At 31.7% G+C, this 17,310-nt stretch overlaps 1 protein-coding gene across 1 annotated transcript; it reads right to left on the minus strand.

The window, feature by feature from the left end:
- Positions 1 to 1,761: 1,761 nt before the first annotated feature.
- LOC132032763 (chitin-binding lectin 1-like) lies at positions 1,762 to 3,376 on the minus strand. Its single transcript, XM_059422470.1, has 3 exons — positions 2,844 to 3,376; positions 2,118 to 2,333; positions 1,762 to 1,983 (listed from the first exon to the last, which is right to left on the minus strand). Exons 1-3 carry the CDS (start codon positions 3,357 to 3,359, stop codon positions 1,975 to 1,977), a joined length of 741 nt encoding a protein of 246 aa, XP_059278453.1. The 5' UTR covers positions 3,360 to 3,376; the 3' UTR covers positions 1,762 to 1,974.
- Between the last annotated feature and the right edge of the window lie 13,934 nt (positions 3,377 to 17,310).

A 17,310-nucleotide genomic window follows, 5' to 3' on the forward strand; every position in this document is an offset into this window, starting at 1 on the left:
ACACACTTATAATTTTATCGGTTATGTAACATATTTTAAAGAAAATTATAGAGTAATCTCTTGAACCACTTTACTAATTGTGGTTGAACATATTGTTTCAACATGCATCCAATTTAAGAGTTGTTGTTTAAAAAAAGAATCGAATTATTAGAAATAGGTAAATAAAATCTTTTTTTTTAATCGAAAAAGTCACTTATCTTTTGTTGCTTGACTTAAAAAGACACCTTTCTAATGATGTTTACACCCGATTTTCCTCTAATCCCTTTCTAATGATGTTTACACCCCATTTTTTTAAGTAGAAAAAAAATAAAAATAATTGATTCAACTCATTTTAACCATAAACCTCATATTCAACCCAATACTTGATCCGTAAAATTTATTTATATGCTAACAAAAATATCCGAAAATCTGAAATTACAAACTTTGTACTTGTAATTGTTGTTTGGTCAGTTAAATGCATTTATAGCTAAAGTTCGTACCCGAATTCTACTGCTAATAGAAAAAAAATCCTGTACGATCCAATATTTGGTCTCGAAACCAACACACGCGTTCATATTGTATTGTGTCAATTATTCATAATTTTCTTGTAAAAGAAACTTTATTAAAGTCCAAAACTATGTTGTAATTTTACATGGGAAACTCTCACATGGAAGAAAACTCACGGTCAGTCACCAACTCTTTATTTCTCAATGAAAGATGGTTATAGAATTCACAATACACCAATTAAGGCAAGTTTATTTTGACTGCCGACATACCTAACCCTAGAGTTTCTTAAGGTGTCCTTAAGAAATTAAGAATACCTCTTGCTTCGTCCATCACGGGGACCCTCTCTACTTAAGCATTTATGACCAAACATTTAGCATTTTTAAACAAATAAAAAGAATTTATTTAGCATATAAAAGGATTCCACTATTGAGTATTGGATCAGATAGGAGGTTTTAGTTGAAATGGGTTAAATATAGGAGTTTGTACGTTAAATGGGTTAAATTTACTGTTTTCTATTATTTTACTTAAAAATTAAGTGTACGTCATCAAAAAGTGACCGATGATGTCATTCGCTGACTTGAGTGACTTTTTGACTTAAAATAACAAATTAAAAGACCAGTTATTTTTTAAAATAAAAACTGAATAAATTTATAAACCTATCTCCAATAATAGTTCAGTGGCCGTTAAAGCAACTTTTGAATAAGATGCACGTCGAAATAATATTCAGTATTAAAATCTTTAGTGACTCAAGTTAACAATCACTTCATAACTTTATGTATGACCAATATATATTTGTTTAATAATCAAAGTCATGTCGTTCTTGTCGAGCCGTTACAGAAAAAAATATATCTGGCAACAAAATTATTTTTGGTGTCATAAATTGATTATTGTTGGTAAAAGTACTTTTGACAATAATTTTTTTTTGTTGTTGCATAGAATTTTCCCAACATTTGTTATTGCAAAAACGTGCGACAACTTTTTTTTTGTTGTCAAAAGTACTTTTTGTAACAATAATCAATACTATGATAACAAAATTAAATTCTTTGACAACAAAAAAGTTCTTTGCCAACAATAAAACTAAGTTAATGCTAAATATTAAATTTTTTATTGCCATTTCTATACTTCTTGCAGTGTGCTTTATTGTTTAGTAGGTTAGAAACTTTTCTATAGTATCTTCTAACAACTGTCTTTTTCTTTTATTTTTTTTATTTTATCTTGATATAGATAAGAGAGTAAAGAAGAAGAAATAGTACTAGTACTTAAGAGTAGAGGATATTGGAGCACAAAATATATTTTTATTAGTACTAAATTACTGAAACACAACATTGCAAATGTACCCCTAGAAATTAAAAAGTCTTACAACAAGGAAAGAGTAAAAACATAATTAGCTAGAGACTTTTCAACAGAAAGAGAAATTAGCAGCAAATAATCTAATACAATATCTTGAATTAAGCATTAAGCACTTCATCTTCACTCATCTTGGATAACTTAAATCACCTGAAATTAATATTAACATAATGCAACATTAGGCATGTATTCATAATTGAAAGAGCTACTAATACTGTTGAATAGTAATTTTTATTTATTGAGAATGTCAAAATTTTAAACGACAAATAAAAATGATAACTTACTTGCACACCCTTGCAAGGGCTATCAACATCACAATAAGCTTCGAGAGTGATCAGGACTTGATTATCCAACTCCTCGGCATACTTATAGCAAGGGCAACTAGTGCCGAGTATGCTCTTGAATGTCGGGCAACATGCGTCAATTGAGGTTGTGTTGAACATGCACGTTTTCACCTTTTCTTGGTTACTAGCCGAGCAACTCGGTTTTGGTGGCGGTGGCTGTATTCATAAATGATAGAACTACTTCACTAATTCGAAAAATAATTTTAACTAGAATTTTAAGAAAAGAAATATATAGAAAAGCTATCCAAATTAGAACCTAACATGCAATAAATAGAAAAATCGGGTGCAATCATTCAATTGATACAAAGTTTATGATTAACATTGGCGCCTTAAAATAATGGAGTATATATTTATTTAATTCAAAAAAGATAATATAATATATTTATCTTCAAAGTGGCCCTAATTAAGTAGTCTATGATGAAGGACCCCGTCACATATTCTTCTAGTCATATTTTATTTTTCACATTAGCTAAAGATTTGTTTCAAAATATTTATCATCTTTAAAAGTTAAGCAAATATTAATTTTTTTTCTTGATTTCATCCTTACTATCTCAATAAAATGTATAATCATACTCAAATAATACACCCTTTAACAATGATTGTAGATAGTATTTTTCTCAACGAGTGTGTCAAAATCTTAAACGATAGATAAAAATGATAACTTACTGGCACGCCCGTACAAGGGCTATCGACATCACAATAAGCTTCAAGAGTGATCAAGACTTGATTGTCCAAATCCTCAGCATACTTATAGCAAGGGCAACTAGTGCCGAGTATGTTCTTGAATGTCGGGCAACATTCATCAATTGAAGTTGTGTTGAACATGCACTTCTTCACCTTTTCCTTGTCACTAGCCGAGCAGGTCGAAAACGGTGTAGGAGGTGGCGAGCGTGGTGGTGGAGGAGGTGGCGAGCGTGGTGGTGGAGGTGGTGGTGCGCATGGTCGTGGTCGTGGTCGTGGCCTTGGAGGAGGGCATGGTCGTGGCCTTGGAGGAGGGCATGGTTTTGGCCATGGATACGGCCACGGCCAATATTGACATAGAGCGTCAAATACGGAGCTTTGTAACTCGTTACAATGATCGTCCACGACCACGTCGACTTCTCTCGCCACCACCGCTTGTTGGTGGTTGCAAAATAAAATTGCAGCCACCATTAACATCATGAGAATCTTCATGGTTGCCATTTTTCACTTATGAATTGATTTGTGTTCCTCAATGAAGAGGTATAACACATCTATATATACAATTAAATAATTAGAGTGAAGACATGGTATGTATGATTTCAATATAATAAAGGGGTAGTTGATGATGAGTTTAATATTAAAGATATCCCTTCTTTTCGGATCATGTCTGATAATTTTTTTTTGATAAAGTACTTATTATTTTGTATACCATTTTCTGAATTGTTGCATACATATTAGAAATCAAAATAGGTTCTGTTTTCCCAAAAGTATTTCCCCTTAATTTAATTTTACAAGCATAAATGAACAATGATTATTAAACTTTATGATTTGCAAAGTAGCTACTGAAATAAATTAGTCAAAAAAAAAATAGGTAACTCACATCAATATTCAAAAAAAGTAATGATACTATAAATGTCTTCGGCTCCGGAGAAAGAAAATTGGATGATTATTTAATATTGGAGTATCAATATTATTTATCCCTTTTTAAACATCTTACTTGTGAATACTCAATAACTTCAGCAATAAGGTAGATATGACAAAAGTACTTCGTAAATGACACATTATTTTTCAGAATGCTTAATATTTTAAAATAATATAATTACTAATTTGAGTCGTGAAATCTATCGTTAATGCTTGTGTCGGGATAGATTACCTACGTCACACACCTTTTAGTTGCATGAACTAGATTATGAAACATTCTATAGCGCTATAGTAGAACTCTAAATTATTTTAGTGGGCGTTTGGACAATGATTATGTTGGACTTTGAAGGAAAAAAAGATGTTTGGAAGTTGTTGTGTTTGAACACAAAAGAAATTGAATTGGGACGGACGGAGTATTTATGTATATTATAATAATGATATTATAAACTTCCTAATAATTCTAAAACTTATTCTCAACTAGTAGATATCTCCTGCATGGATTTTTTTTCTTACATCCTGTCATATCTTTAATTAAGTCTACATTAATACCAAAAAAATTGTAATCCTTTGAGATCATATCCTTCCATATGATTTTAGATCTATCCCGTTTCGTTAAACACTTTCATGTATTATAATTTTACACGTACAAATCAATACATCTATAAATCAACACAGAATATGTTCAAACATATCTCAACCGATCTTTTCGCATTTTAAGATATTCCAAACCATATTCTTAAATGTGTGATGGATAAAAAGTGTGGTAGGTGGGAAAGAAGCAAAGGACACAGTGGTAGGTGGGGCACATAAATAATAACTATTCCACGTGATAATAACTAAAATAGTTCAGACCAGGACAATAATGTATGCCACTCAGTACATTATGGAGTAATTTAGAAATAGAAATTAGAAAGAGATTCAATTTCAAACGTGGGGAACTAAAAATGACTTTCTGACAGATGGATTGCGCAATGAACGAAATGATACTCTATAATTAATTACAGTATATTTAAATATATTAAATGATTCTATAAATTTTATTTGGCAAGTTGCTGTAAGTTTTCGATGAGATTCTTAATAATATCCTAAGTTTTTATAGTTTATCCAAAAAAAAATTCTAAAATAAATAAAATCAGATAAGCTTTGCCATTTGAAACCTCGATTCAAACATTGAAATTCTTGGATAGTCAGGAAAAATTTAGCTTAACTTTTTTTTTTTTTTTTTTTTTTTGCTTTCATTTATAGTGAAAGATCGTATTAGGCTCGTCATAATATTTTATATATATATATATATATATATATATATATATATAAAATTTGGTTAATGACAAACTCTTATAATAAAAAAAATTATAAAAATATTTTCTGAGAAAGAGCTTCAGTGGCTAAAACTAGGATATGCAATCAAGTATTTGATTAATTGAGACCCTGTAAAACAATCATATAACAAACAACATTTTGTAATGAACCATAAAATCGATATATCAGTGAAATGGGGTGTCAATTTAAGGCCCAACCATTTTTCAAAAAGTTGTCCTCCACTTCTTTTTTTCTTCTTAGTGTAATGTTTCTTGAATTTATATTAATTGAAGGAATCTTTGAAGCAGTGAGACATGAATTTTAACTATGAAAAATAAGTTTAAGTCAAGTCGGTGTTGTTGAAAAACTTTGAAAACATTGAAAATGACCGTTTTTGCAAGTTCAAAGAAATGAGTCTTGAATTTAAAATTTAAAATTGTGCTTAAATCAAGTGAATGTTGTTATGAAAAGTTTGGAAACATTGGCTGAAATTAAGATCAAATTTAGAAAAAACTACTTTTAGACTATATTTCACTTGCATGAAAAATAATGATTTCATACGTCCTAATTCATAATTAAACTTTGACTGGGTATGAATTTAAGATACTAAAATTACTTATATATTTGATATAAAAAATAAAAATGTTAAATAATGGTGAAGTTCTAAAAAAATTACTTACTTGACTTGTCTACAAAGCAGTCGCATCAATAACCAAATTAAGTTAATTTTTCAAATGAATATCCCAACAAATTCTAAAATATAACTATGAAAAACGAAATTGAAATATATCAAGACAAAATAAGCAGGTAAAAAGTCAGTGTGAATGAGCAAAAAGAAACTTTTCCCATGTCCTCAAGTAACTTTTTATGACATTCACGTGGCTTAATAAAATAAAAAGAAATAAAACCACGAAGAAAATCTGTAATTTAATTTAAATTTTTCGCATCATTCATGAATATATTATATTAGTAGCAAATCTTCCCTACACGATATGGATCTACAGTTGTCATGTTTATTCCTCAACGTATTTCACAGTTGACTAGGCCTAAATTACAATATGCAAACATTAATTGAAATATCCGTGTAAAGTGAAAGAAAATGCAAACATTAATTGAAATAACCTTGTAAAATGAATTGAATAGTTATCGTTATTGAAGTTTACTAACGACCAAAATGATAATTAGAAAAAAGAAACCTAGTTATTAAAAAAATAACGTATAATAATAACCGATTAAAATCGTTGCAGGTTTTTTACCAACTGATATTTTTAATGCCGGGGCTTTTTCTCGGTTGTAATTGACCAATAACGATCGAATTAAGACTTTTAATTGTCGAATTTTTCCTCGCTGAAATTTTTTTTTCATGTTGTGTGCACTTTTCCCTCGGGTTTAAACCTAATCAAACTTCAAGAATTTATTAAGTTTACAATATTAGAATGAAATAACATTTCTCCAGATACTATGAGTGAATAACTATTAAATATTATTTTGTTGGATATCAAGATCACGAGGCTTGATAAACAAAAAATATATGAAAGCCACAAAGAGAATCTGTCATTTTTAGTTTAAAAAAGAATTTCATCGTTTCATCAATATTATATTAGTTGTAAATCTCCCCCATATGATTTGGATCTAGAATTGTGATATTTTTATTCCTCTATGTCACATCAAGCATGTAATTGTTGACTTAGCTTAATTTATAATATGCTTTTTAGTGTAATGCAATTAGTTGGGTATCTCTGTTAATGGCGTTGGCCGACCATCTTTTGATTTGTTTGTTAACCTTTAATCAATGTTTCAAAACTTTGAGCCGAGAGTCTATCGAATACAGTCTCTAGTCCAAAAGGTAAGGATAAAGTACACGTCGAACGTATCAACATGGAATTACATTGGATATATTATTGTTGTTATTGTTATTTAATTACAAAAATATTTTTGCTCTTGTATTCTTTGTTTGAAAGCGCACAGAGCTTCTTTTTCATCTATTGCGTTTTTTTTTCTTCGAGTTTGAACCTAATCAAATTTTAAAATTTGTATGTTTGTAATATTAGAGTGAAATATAGTACTTAATATTTTTCGAAATATGTGTGAATTAATTTTATAATTATTTTGTTACATGCGAAAAGTGAAACATTGTTAAATGAGTATTCGCTCATGGTATCTCGTGATAAAATATAGTCTGAATTTCTCGAGCAAAATACATACGATGAGTTAAATAAAGATTAATATTTCAGTCAAGATACCTCCTTTTATAAGTTTCTTAAAAGATTAATTCACTCATGATACCACATGATAATATATATAAGTTCGAACTCCAGAACTATACAGTTGAAACTCAAAGACAATGTCTTAGAGAGTCGGAGTTCAAACAAGTGTTGTCATAAAAAAAAAAAAAAAAAAAAGGTCGATCTTATAGAAGTGAAACTCCAAGATAGGCGAAACTGTCGGAAGTTTGGCCTTAGCAAGCTAGACTTCAAGCAAAAATGTTGGAAGTTTGCCGCTAACCTTCAAATGCAAATTTTTACAACTTCAGTCATGTATGTCTAAAGTTGTTTCCAAGCTAAACCTGCAAATGACATAAACGGGTTAATCACACAAATTCTCCTATTTCAAGGTGGTCTTTACTTTTTGCCCCTCAAATTTGTGGTCTTTAATTTTTTCTCTTAACACTTTTGGCACGTGAAAAATTAAATTTCAGCTCGCATAGTTAGCATTTAGTTTCGGCATATGTATCATAACATCCCACAAGTTATGCAGGACAAGGCAAAACTTTCAACATTCAACATAATCCAAAAGTGAAAAAAAGCATAAGTTTAGATTTCACTCGGCATAGTTAGTGTTTAGCTTCGGCATATGCAACATCACATCCATACAAATTATGCCGGAAAATGTAAAATTTTCAACCCTCACCTTAATCTGAAAATACTACACAACTTATGCTGCATAACTTAATTCCTATAGAACTTGTACCGAGCGAGTCAAAAGTTCAGTTTTCAAAGACAAATAAAATAAAATTAAAGACCAAAGATATGAGGGCCAAAAATTAAAGACCACCCGTTTGAAGAAAATCCGTGCAAAACTTTGGATATACACCATGGTTTATTATGGCTTAAACAGCAACCCAAAATTAGCTGTCTATGCAGTTCTTTCAAAACCCAAAGCATAAAATAGAAGCCCAAAAGAGTAGCCCAATCAGGTAATTGCACGGTATGTCCCTAAAATGGAGTAGTCTTTAATTTTTGTCCTTCAAAATTGAACTTTTGCCTAGTGGGGTATAAGTTCTTTCAATTTTTTGAGTGGATTGCCCTTCAAAGGCACTGGTCTTTAATTCCCCCCCCCCCCTTCAAATTGCTGGTATTTAGTTTTTGTCCTTCGCTTAAAACGGTTGCCAAAAATACCCCGAGGTTTTAAGTTCGAACTCCTGCTCAGTCAAAATAATAATAATTTCGTAAGTCAAAACTTTGCAAATAGTCTACCTTATGCGGCAAAGTGTGCCTTAAGGCATAACTAAAGTCTGCCTTATGCGGCAGACGTTGCCTTAAGGCATAACTAAAAGTTTGCCTTATAAGGCAAAGTCTGTCGTGTCCGGTAGACTTTTAGTTATGCCTCAAGACAAAATCTACCACATAAGACAGACTTTTCGCGAAGCCTTACCTTGTGATTTTATTTTTATTTTTATGACTAAGTAGGGGTTCAGACCCAGAACCTCGGAGTATTTTAAGCAAAGGGAAAAAATTAAGGACCATCTTGATATTATGATGTGTAACTTATGTCCCCTTTAAGCATAAGTTTGATTTGGAGGGCCAAAAATTAAAGACCAGTCCATTTAAAGGTAAAAAATTAAGGACCAGCACAAAATAGGGCCAAAAATGCAAATGATCCTAGCCCAATCAACTCTAGCATGCAGACCACACTTAGCCCTAAATTGTGCCTTATAACCCAGTCTGAGTCCAAGCCCAAAAGGTCCATGAGGCATTTGAAATGAATGAATGTTCCTTTCTAATTTCTATTCTATGCAAGGACACAAACACCCCCACTTTAATTAATTGTTGTAAAGACCAAAATGTCCTTGTCTCCATCGCCATTAATGGCTAAACCAATTCTGCTATTTGTTTAAAAGAGAGAATCTTCTATTTGAGTACTTTTTTCAAAATAACGTTTGATTAAACTCCTTTCATTTCATAATCAGTGGTGTTTTTAGCTTATGCACACTCATCTTCTATTTGAGTATTTTTTTCAAAATAACGTTTGATTAAACTCCTTCCATTTCATAATCAGTGGTGTTTTTAGCTAATGCACACTCTTTAAGAAATTTCTCACTCCTTGAATATTAGAAATGTTTTTACTAGCTTTTATCCCTAATCAAATTTTACACTTTCTAAATTACCTCTTTCCTAGAAAGCAGGGGCGGACCCACGTGCAATATACCCGTGCTCAAGTGCTCATTAACCCCGACGTAAGATACGTATATTTATATTAAGGGTGTCAGTAGGTTCGGGTCAATCCCTATCCCGTCCCGGCTTCGGCCCGATCCGAAGCAATTTAGGGGGTAGTGGGAAGGGTAGTGGGACGGAAGGGTTGGAAAATCCCTGTCAGTCTCGGTCCGATTAGGCCCGGTACTGGACCCGCTGACCCAGTCCCAACCGGCAGATTATTATTTTTTAACTGAATCTGACTGTTTAAAGGGGCCCTTCCCCAAAAATATGAACGTTGGGACTCCAATGGCTGAGTCCAAAATCAGAACGGTTGGAGTCAAAAATCAACCCCAAAGTTTAATAAATTGCATTTTAATCCAAATTCTAAACTACAAATACCTCTTCATTCTTATTCATTTTCACTCAACTCATCCATCAATTATCTCATTCATTTTCACTCAACTCATTCATCAATTATCTCTCTCTCTAATATTTGTTATCAATTATATCTCTCTCTAATATTTGGTGAAATATTATTATTATTATTATTATTATTATTATTATTATTATTATTATTATTATTATTATTATTATTTTGGTGAATTGGGCAATATTTGAATTTTGGAGCAACTTCCAAGCTTCAAATAACAAAATTTCAATTTCAAATTTTACGGTTAGGTCTGCTTTATGCAGACGTTCCATTCTTCAATTTATTTAATTCTTGCATTTTATTTGCGTCTTTTTTCAAATAAATTTTCATATTTTATTTTATTATACTTTAAAATATGTCTAAAAAAATTAAGATCCCTGTCATAGGTAAAACTGTCGATATCCCTAACCCTTTTAGTCGTAGTAGTAAGGGTAAATGTGGTTCTTCTAGTAAATCTAAAATTCAATTTAGAAACAATACGGACAATTTCATTCATGTTGATGAAACTGATTTTAGTTCTCCCCCCGGTTTTCCTCCTATTCCAGAAGATTTAGAATTACAAAATGAAGCCTTAGATAGAGCTTATGGTAATTTAGATTTTGATGAATTTGAAAATTTAGAAGAAAAAGAAGAAGGAGAGGAATTAGATTTAAATGAGATACCCACTAGCCCCGTTACTGAAGCTCCAACTTAGACTACATCTCAGTCTCGAGCTGGTCTTCCCCCTAAACCTCCTACTCGGGGTACGACTAAGGCGCAGCGTCCTAGAACTAGTCCCGTATGAAAATTCATGACTTTAGATGAAGCTAAACAATACGCTGCTTGTCACAAATGTAAATGAGTTAAAAAACACGGAAGCGGTGAAGGGGAGGGTGGGACGGGTGGTTAGTTAGACACTTGAGAACATGTGTTGGAAAACCATACTTAGATGCTCGATTAGCAGCCGGACTTAAAAACACACCGACCGGCGCTAGTAGTGTCGCTCCCGGTGGATCCGTTGGGGGATCTAATATGGTCAACAAACTTTAAATTCTTCTAAACCCGTTGTCACTCAAATTGCTTATAATAAAGATAGAGATCGTGAAGAACTAGCTAAAATGGTTGCGGTTTGTGGCTTGCCTTTTAGTTTTCCTTCTAACCCCGATTTTGTGCATTATATTAGAGCTATCTATAACCCTACTTTTCAAGGTATTCCTAGATCCACTGTTAGAGCTGGCGTTTTTAAATTTCAAAGTGATTATTGTCAATATATACGTTGTGTGTTCCATCACTTAGATACTAGAGTGTCTGTCACTTCTGATATAGGTCGTAGTGTTAATGGCAATGACTATTTATGTGTTACGGCACGGTGGATTAATCATAATTGAAATATGCAAAAGCGTATACTTGGTTATAAATATATTGATGAGAAAAAAACAGTTTTTTATATTTCTACGAATGTTCAAGACGTTTTGCAATTATATGGTCTTCTTGACAAAGTAATAACTTTTACATTTGATAATGCTTCTTCCATGACTAAGAGTGCTGAACTTATGGCTATAAGAATTTGCCCAATTAACCTTAATATTTTTCATGTCCAATGTGCATGCCATGTTTTTAATTTAGTTGTAAAAAATGGTCTTGATTTATTTGAGGGTTCTCTACAAAAAATACGATATGCTTGTCAATATGTTTTTAGCGCTCATAAGCAAAGTAGAATTAATTTGTTTAAAAAATATTGTGTTGAGCAAAATTTGCGTGTTAGAAAAATTCCAAAAGAAGTTTGTACTAGGTGGAATTCTTTATATGAAATGCTACTTGTTGCTCACCAATATAAAAAACCCCTTCAATATGTTTTTAATGCACATCATTATCATCCCAATGAACAAATACAAGATAGTGATTGGAATGAAATTGAAGGGCTATGTATTTTAAAAAAAAAAAAAATTATCTTGCAACAAAAGCATTTTCTGGTCAATACTATCCTACAATTGCACAAATGTTATTTTATATTTGTGGACTTACAAAAGTATTTGCGAAATATAGAGAATCAAATGAACATGAGGAAGCCGTTGATGAAATTATTCTCAAATTTAAAAAGTATTCTTTCCCTATTCCCGATGTTTATTTGATTGCTTGTATACTTGACCCGTCTTTAAAATTAAGAGGTGCTCAGGGACTTGTTGATAAAATTTATTTGCAGTTAGAAATTCCTCCTAACGAAAATCCAAATGTTGAAGAGTGTAAACGTAGCATAGAATTAAAAGCTAAAATAATGTATAATAATTATAAATCTTTGGAAAGTAGAAGTGGAAATCAACGTCCTTCACAAAAAAATAAGGCTAAATTTGGCAATAGAAAATTTGATAAATCAATGAATATTGCATGGCTTGGTATTGCTTCTACTCAAAATGAAAGTGATCTTGAATCTTATCTTAATCAGAGATTGGAAAGCATCATTGTGGACGACAACGACAATGAAGATATTTTAGGATGGTGGAAGGACTGTGGCAAGTCATTTCCATTACTCTAAAAAATGGTCGAGATATCCTAACTATTCAATCATCATCAGTAGCTTCGGAGGCAGTTTTTAGCGCGGCAAGATTTCAACTCGGAGACCACTGACATTCATTAGTACAAGATAGCTTGGAGATTTCCTTTATTCAGGGATTGGATCAACGCAGAAAGAAGAAATTGTGGGCTACCAAAATTAACCCGTCAAGAAGAAAAAGAATATGAAGAGATAATCAACACTAACAGCGATGATGGCATGGAGCTTATGGACCGTCAAGCAGCAGTGCCAATTCCAGAATTGGATGCAACGGAAGCGATACGACATTCAAAAAAAATGTGCATAGATCCGTACAAGTTTTAGTGTGATAATTTATAATTAACTACTTAGATGCCTAGTTAAAACGTAAAACTTTCCTAGAAGGTGGCTGTGTAGATTAGGTGCTCTTCTTGTATTTGAGACTTTGAATCAAGTTTTATGAAATTTAAAAGATCTATTTTGAGTAAATAAACATAAAGTTCTTACTTGAAATTATTTTTCTTTACATAACTATTAAAAAAAATGCAATTCTTTATAAATTTTATAAAGACTTGAAATTATATTTAATATTACGTAATAAATTAAAATTAATAGCCCTTACAAAAATACATTTAAAGATTTTAAAGCTATAAGTTATAAAAAATAAATAGTTCATAAATGTTATCAATTTAAATGTTAAGTTTGAAGTTTTATATTAAATTTGTGTCTATTTAGTACTTTAAAATTAAATATTTGAATAAATTAAACCCCCACCCCCCCGCCCGGCCTGTCCCGTCCCCCCTTGGAGTGGGACGGGACGGCCCCCCCAAAAAATCCCCTATAATCTCATCCCCCCAAAGTCCCGGTCCCCCTTGATCCACCTTTAAAAAGTCCCCCAGTAAGTCCCCTACCGTCCCTATCCCGTCCCCTTCGCCACCCTTAGTTTATATAGAAACTTTTCAAATTGGGATATATTAAACCACCAACACCCAGTGACAAAAATGCCTGGTGGGTGCTTTGGTTGGGGCGCTGATATTAAATGCCTACCTTGGGGAGATATACGAGGGTTCAATGCATCAGTCATGTCATTTTTTTCTGCTTTGAAGTCAAATGTTTTCCTTCTTTTTCTCCAATACAGGTTCTTCATTCCTTTTCTTATACTTGGATTTATGGATTTTCCTTTTAATTTTGGTTCAACTTAGTGATTCCTCCTCCTCCGTTTATACTTTATTTATCTACTTTACGTTTAGTTTTTTTTAAAAACTTATGTAACTTCTTGTGGCAAAGAAAGAGAAAAAAATCAGTGGTCTCTTATTTTTCTTGAGAAATATTGGTTGGCTAAGAAAATCCTTCTAAGCTAATTAATTTTTTCCTAAGAAATGAAGAGCTTTTTGTAATAATAATATTTATCGCGTTTTCTCATTCACTTTTTTTTTAAAACTGTCTCGTTTAAATAGTTGCGTACTCATACTATGTGATTTATAGTAACTTTATATTAAAAAAGTGAGCACTCACAAACATAAAATCCTTAATACGTCACTCTAGAAAAACTACTTAATGATTCTTAATTATGTAAATAAGGGTAATTTTGAAAGAATAAGATTAATTTCTTGTTGAAATTTTAAAACAACACTTATTTTTAAATAAAATAAAAAGCCTAAAACACCGTTTATTTAGAAACGGAGAGCGCATTGGACATTTTTTTTTTTTTTAAATTGAAGATGGATTTCAAGTTTGGAAAACAAGTTTTCCAAGTACTTTTTTTAATTACAAAGCTTATGTATTTTTTTCAAGTTAAATACATATCCAAACACCTACAACTTCTACTTTTAAATATATTTCTTTTAGAAAATTTTCAAATATTTTGCGGAGACTTTTATTTTTTGTAAACGTTTGTTGGGTTCTGGTCACTGCCTACTCTCTTTGTGAGGAGGCACCCCTTCTTCCGAAATTATTTTGCCGATTTTCTAGAGAGTTATCTCGCACCTATAGTTATTCTACTGACCTATCTATGCCTGTTTCGTATTATTAATTTGTAGAATATTATTATTTCTTATATCCAAACGCCTACTTATTTGGGACTCTATTTTGCTAATGTGCCCTTTATGCTATGCGTTCTTGGGATAATAAATGTTGGTATCCACTGTTTTGCTAGTGAAGACCATGTTCGGTAGTAATTTTTCCTCGTAAAAAGACACTGTACAAAATATTATATAAATTAATTTTAAAATAAAAAAATGATATCGGGAAAGCAAAACGACATTGGAGAAAGGGTTCTTTTTGTTTTCACTATTGGGCCCATAAACCCGCCACGTGCAAAATGGTGATACACGTGTTGTGATATGTCAACACATGTATTTTGGTCTTTTCATGCAACTCCTATTTCTCCTTCCTCAGGCAGGTCAGTTTGTGCCAAGGAGTTTAAGTGCATCTCGATTAATTGTAACTAATTGCTACTCTCTCTCTCTCAATACCAGCACTAACACTTAAATATATTGAAATCCGAGCAGAGTAAAAAGAAAAAAATCGTAAGGCAAGTTATACCTTAAGGTATAGTTTCTATATAGAAATTGTGCCTTAAGGTTTAAATTTACCTTTTGTGCGATATAATATTTGCCTTAGGCATAGTTTAGAACTACAAAAGTTATGTCTTATGAGACCTAACTTAGAATTACATCATAACTAAGTTAGGCCTTATAAGGCTTAATTTTCACTAAATCTTGTCTTGTGAATTTTTTTTTTTACTAAGTCGTGGTTCGAACTCAGAATCTCGGAGTATTTTCGATCACTTTTTTAAGCGAAGGGCCAAGCAAAAATTAAATATCAGCACGTTTGAAGGCCAATCCGGGCAAAAAAATGATATTTTTAAATGCATTCATAATACGGGCTTACTCGACATGTGTATTTTCGTCTTTCTATGCAACTCGTATTGCTCCTTCCTCCGCCAGGCCAGCATCTCGACTAATTTTATCGAGTACTTGCTACCTCTTATCAACACTGAAACCGGCTTACTCAATCCACTAACACTTAAATAGATTGGAAAAAATCACCTAATATTTTTACAATCGTTAATACCGGCATACTCAACACGTGTATTTTCGGATCTTCATGCAACTTCTATTTCTCCGTCCGCCAGTTAATTTCTGGCGCCTATTTAAAGAACTATCATTCCTGGAAACTTGTAACTTCATTATAGAACAAAGTAAAATGCCTTCCTTTAATTTTTGAAGTGAGAGTGAGCTTGTTTTTTCAATAAAACAAAACATGTTCTGTGTTATTTGCTATGTCCACCAAAGGTATGCATTACATACTCTCTTAGAGGAATTGTTTAGTGAACAACATATATCCAGATTCATATTTTTAGTTCTTGCATGCCATACACTTTAACTTAATTACATTGGAAGCTAACTACTATGGCTAACATTATTGTTATGTAGTGGTCCATCTAGGCTCCTCTATGTTGTGTTGTTCGGACTGACTTTTTAAAATTGCAGTCGAGTTGTGTATCGGATCCTTCAAAATTAGTGTATTTCTGACACGGATACAACAATAATCTGGAAAAGAAAAAACTCTGAGCAACATAGCTTGTATTTATATTGTATAACTTGTGAGCACATAAATTTAAGCTCAATCAAATGCATTTAATACAGAGTGTGTTTCTTATTAAATTTGTTGATTCATAATTGAAATATGTTTTATATATCCCATCAATCTATGCACATTTTTTTTAGTGGTGGAGCCAGAAAATTAACTAAGGGTGTTCAAATTTATAAATATAATTTTTTTTGATGAGTGGGTGCCTAAATTTTTTTAAATCAGATTACATAATATTTTATTTTGCCATTTTACTTTGTAATTTGTCCTCAAAGCATTATCCAAACATTAAATTAAAAAGTCTTTTTGAGTTTATGCTAAAAATTTAATAAAGAAAAATCACTCAAGGGAGTCCAATAAAGAAAATCATCACACACGAGTTAAAAGGAAAAGTTGGAAGATAACAAAAGAGAATAAAAAAAGATGACAAAGAACAATGAACCAGTTATCCAACTTCGGCAACGTCCGACGGGTGAAGACGACGAGGTTTTAAATAAATTTCTTGAAGTAATTTTAAAAGCAATTCAAGTGGAATTTTGTTTTTAAATAATGTTTGTAAAATTGTCTGTGCTTTGTATGCTGTGAAAACATCATTAAATTTAGTCGAGATATTTGCAAGCATATGAATATAATAATATATTAATAAAATCACAAATATAAACACTTTAATTAGAATTATAATTTACATTGAACTGTATTTTTCATTATTAGATTATCTTATAAAAGAAAAAATTATTTAAAAAAAAAACAAAATCTCACTTTTATATGTGTTGGGTGGAATTTAATATATGATTATATTAATTTAACAATATGATAGTTAAGCTATTTATGTATTCAAGAAGATCTAGTGAAACATTTTTGTTTCATCTCTTTAATGATATTTTAAGATTTATACTTAGAACGAATTTTAAAGAATAATAAAAGTAAAAGAGGAAAAGATAAATTTGCCTAGTGGAGATCCAATTTGATAGTTTAAAAGTTACAGAAAAGCATGTCTTTAGTGGGAATTGAACTCACGACGGAGCATTCAATTTAAAAGTTAAACAAGTTAAAAGATAAGAAAATGAATACTTCAGAGGGAATTGAACTGGCGAAGTGAGCATCCTTTTGAACACCCTGTACCACTTAACTAAGCCGCTCTGTTGTGCAAAGGGTGTTCATTGAATTATATATCCCTGTAAATAGCAGCATTTGATCTATATATACAATGCAATTTTCCGGCGAAGGATGTTCATCTGACCACCCTTCGTAAGGTGTAGCCCCGACCCTCATTTTGTTTAGTTA

Source organism: Lycium ferocissimum, chromosome 10 (assembly GCF_029784015.1).
Source record: "Lycium ferocissimum isolate CSIRO_LF1 chromosome 10, AGI_CSIRO_Lferr_CH_V1, whole genome shotgun sequence".
In the NCBI taxonomy this organism is placed as follows: domain Eukaryota; kingdom Viridiplantae; phylum Streptophyta; class Magnoliopsida; order Solanales; family Solanaceae; genus Lycium; species Lycium ferocissimum.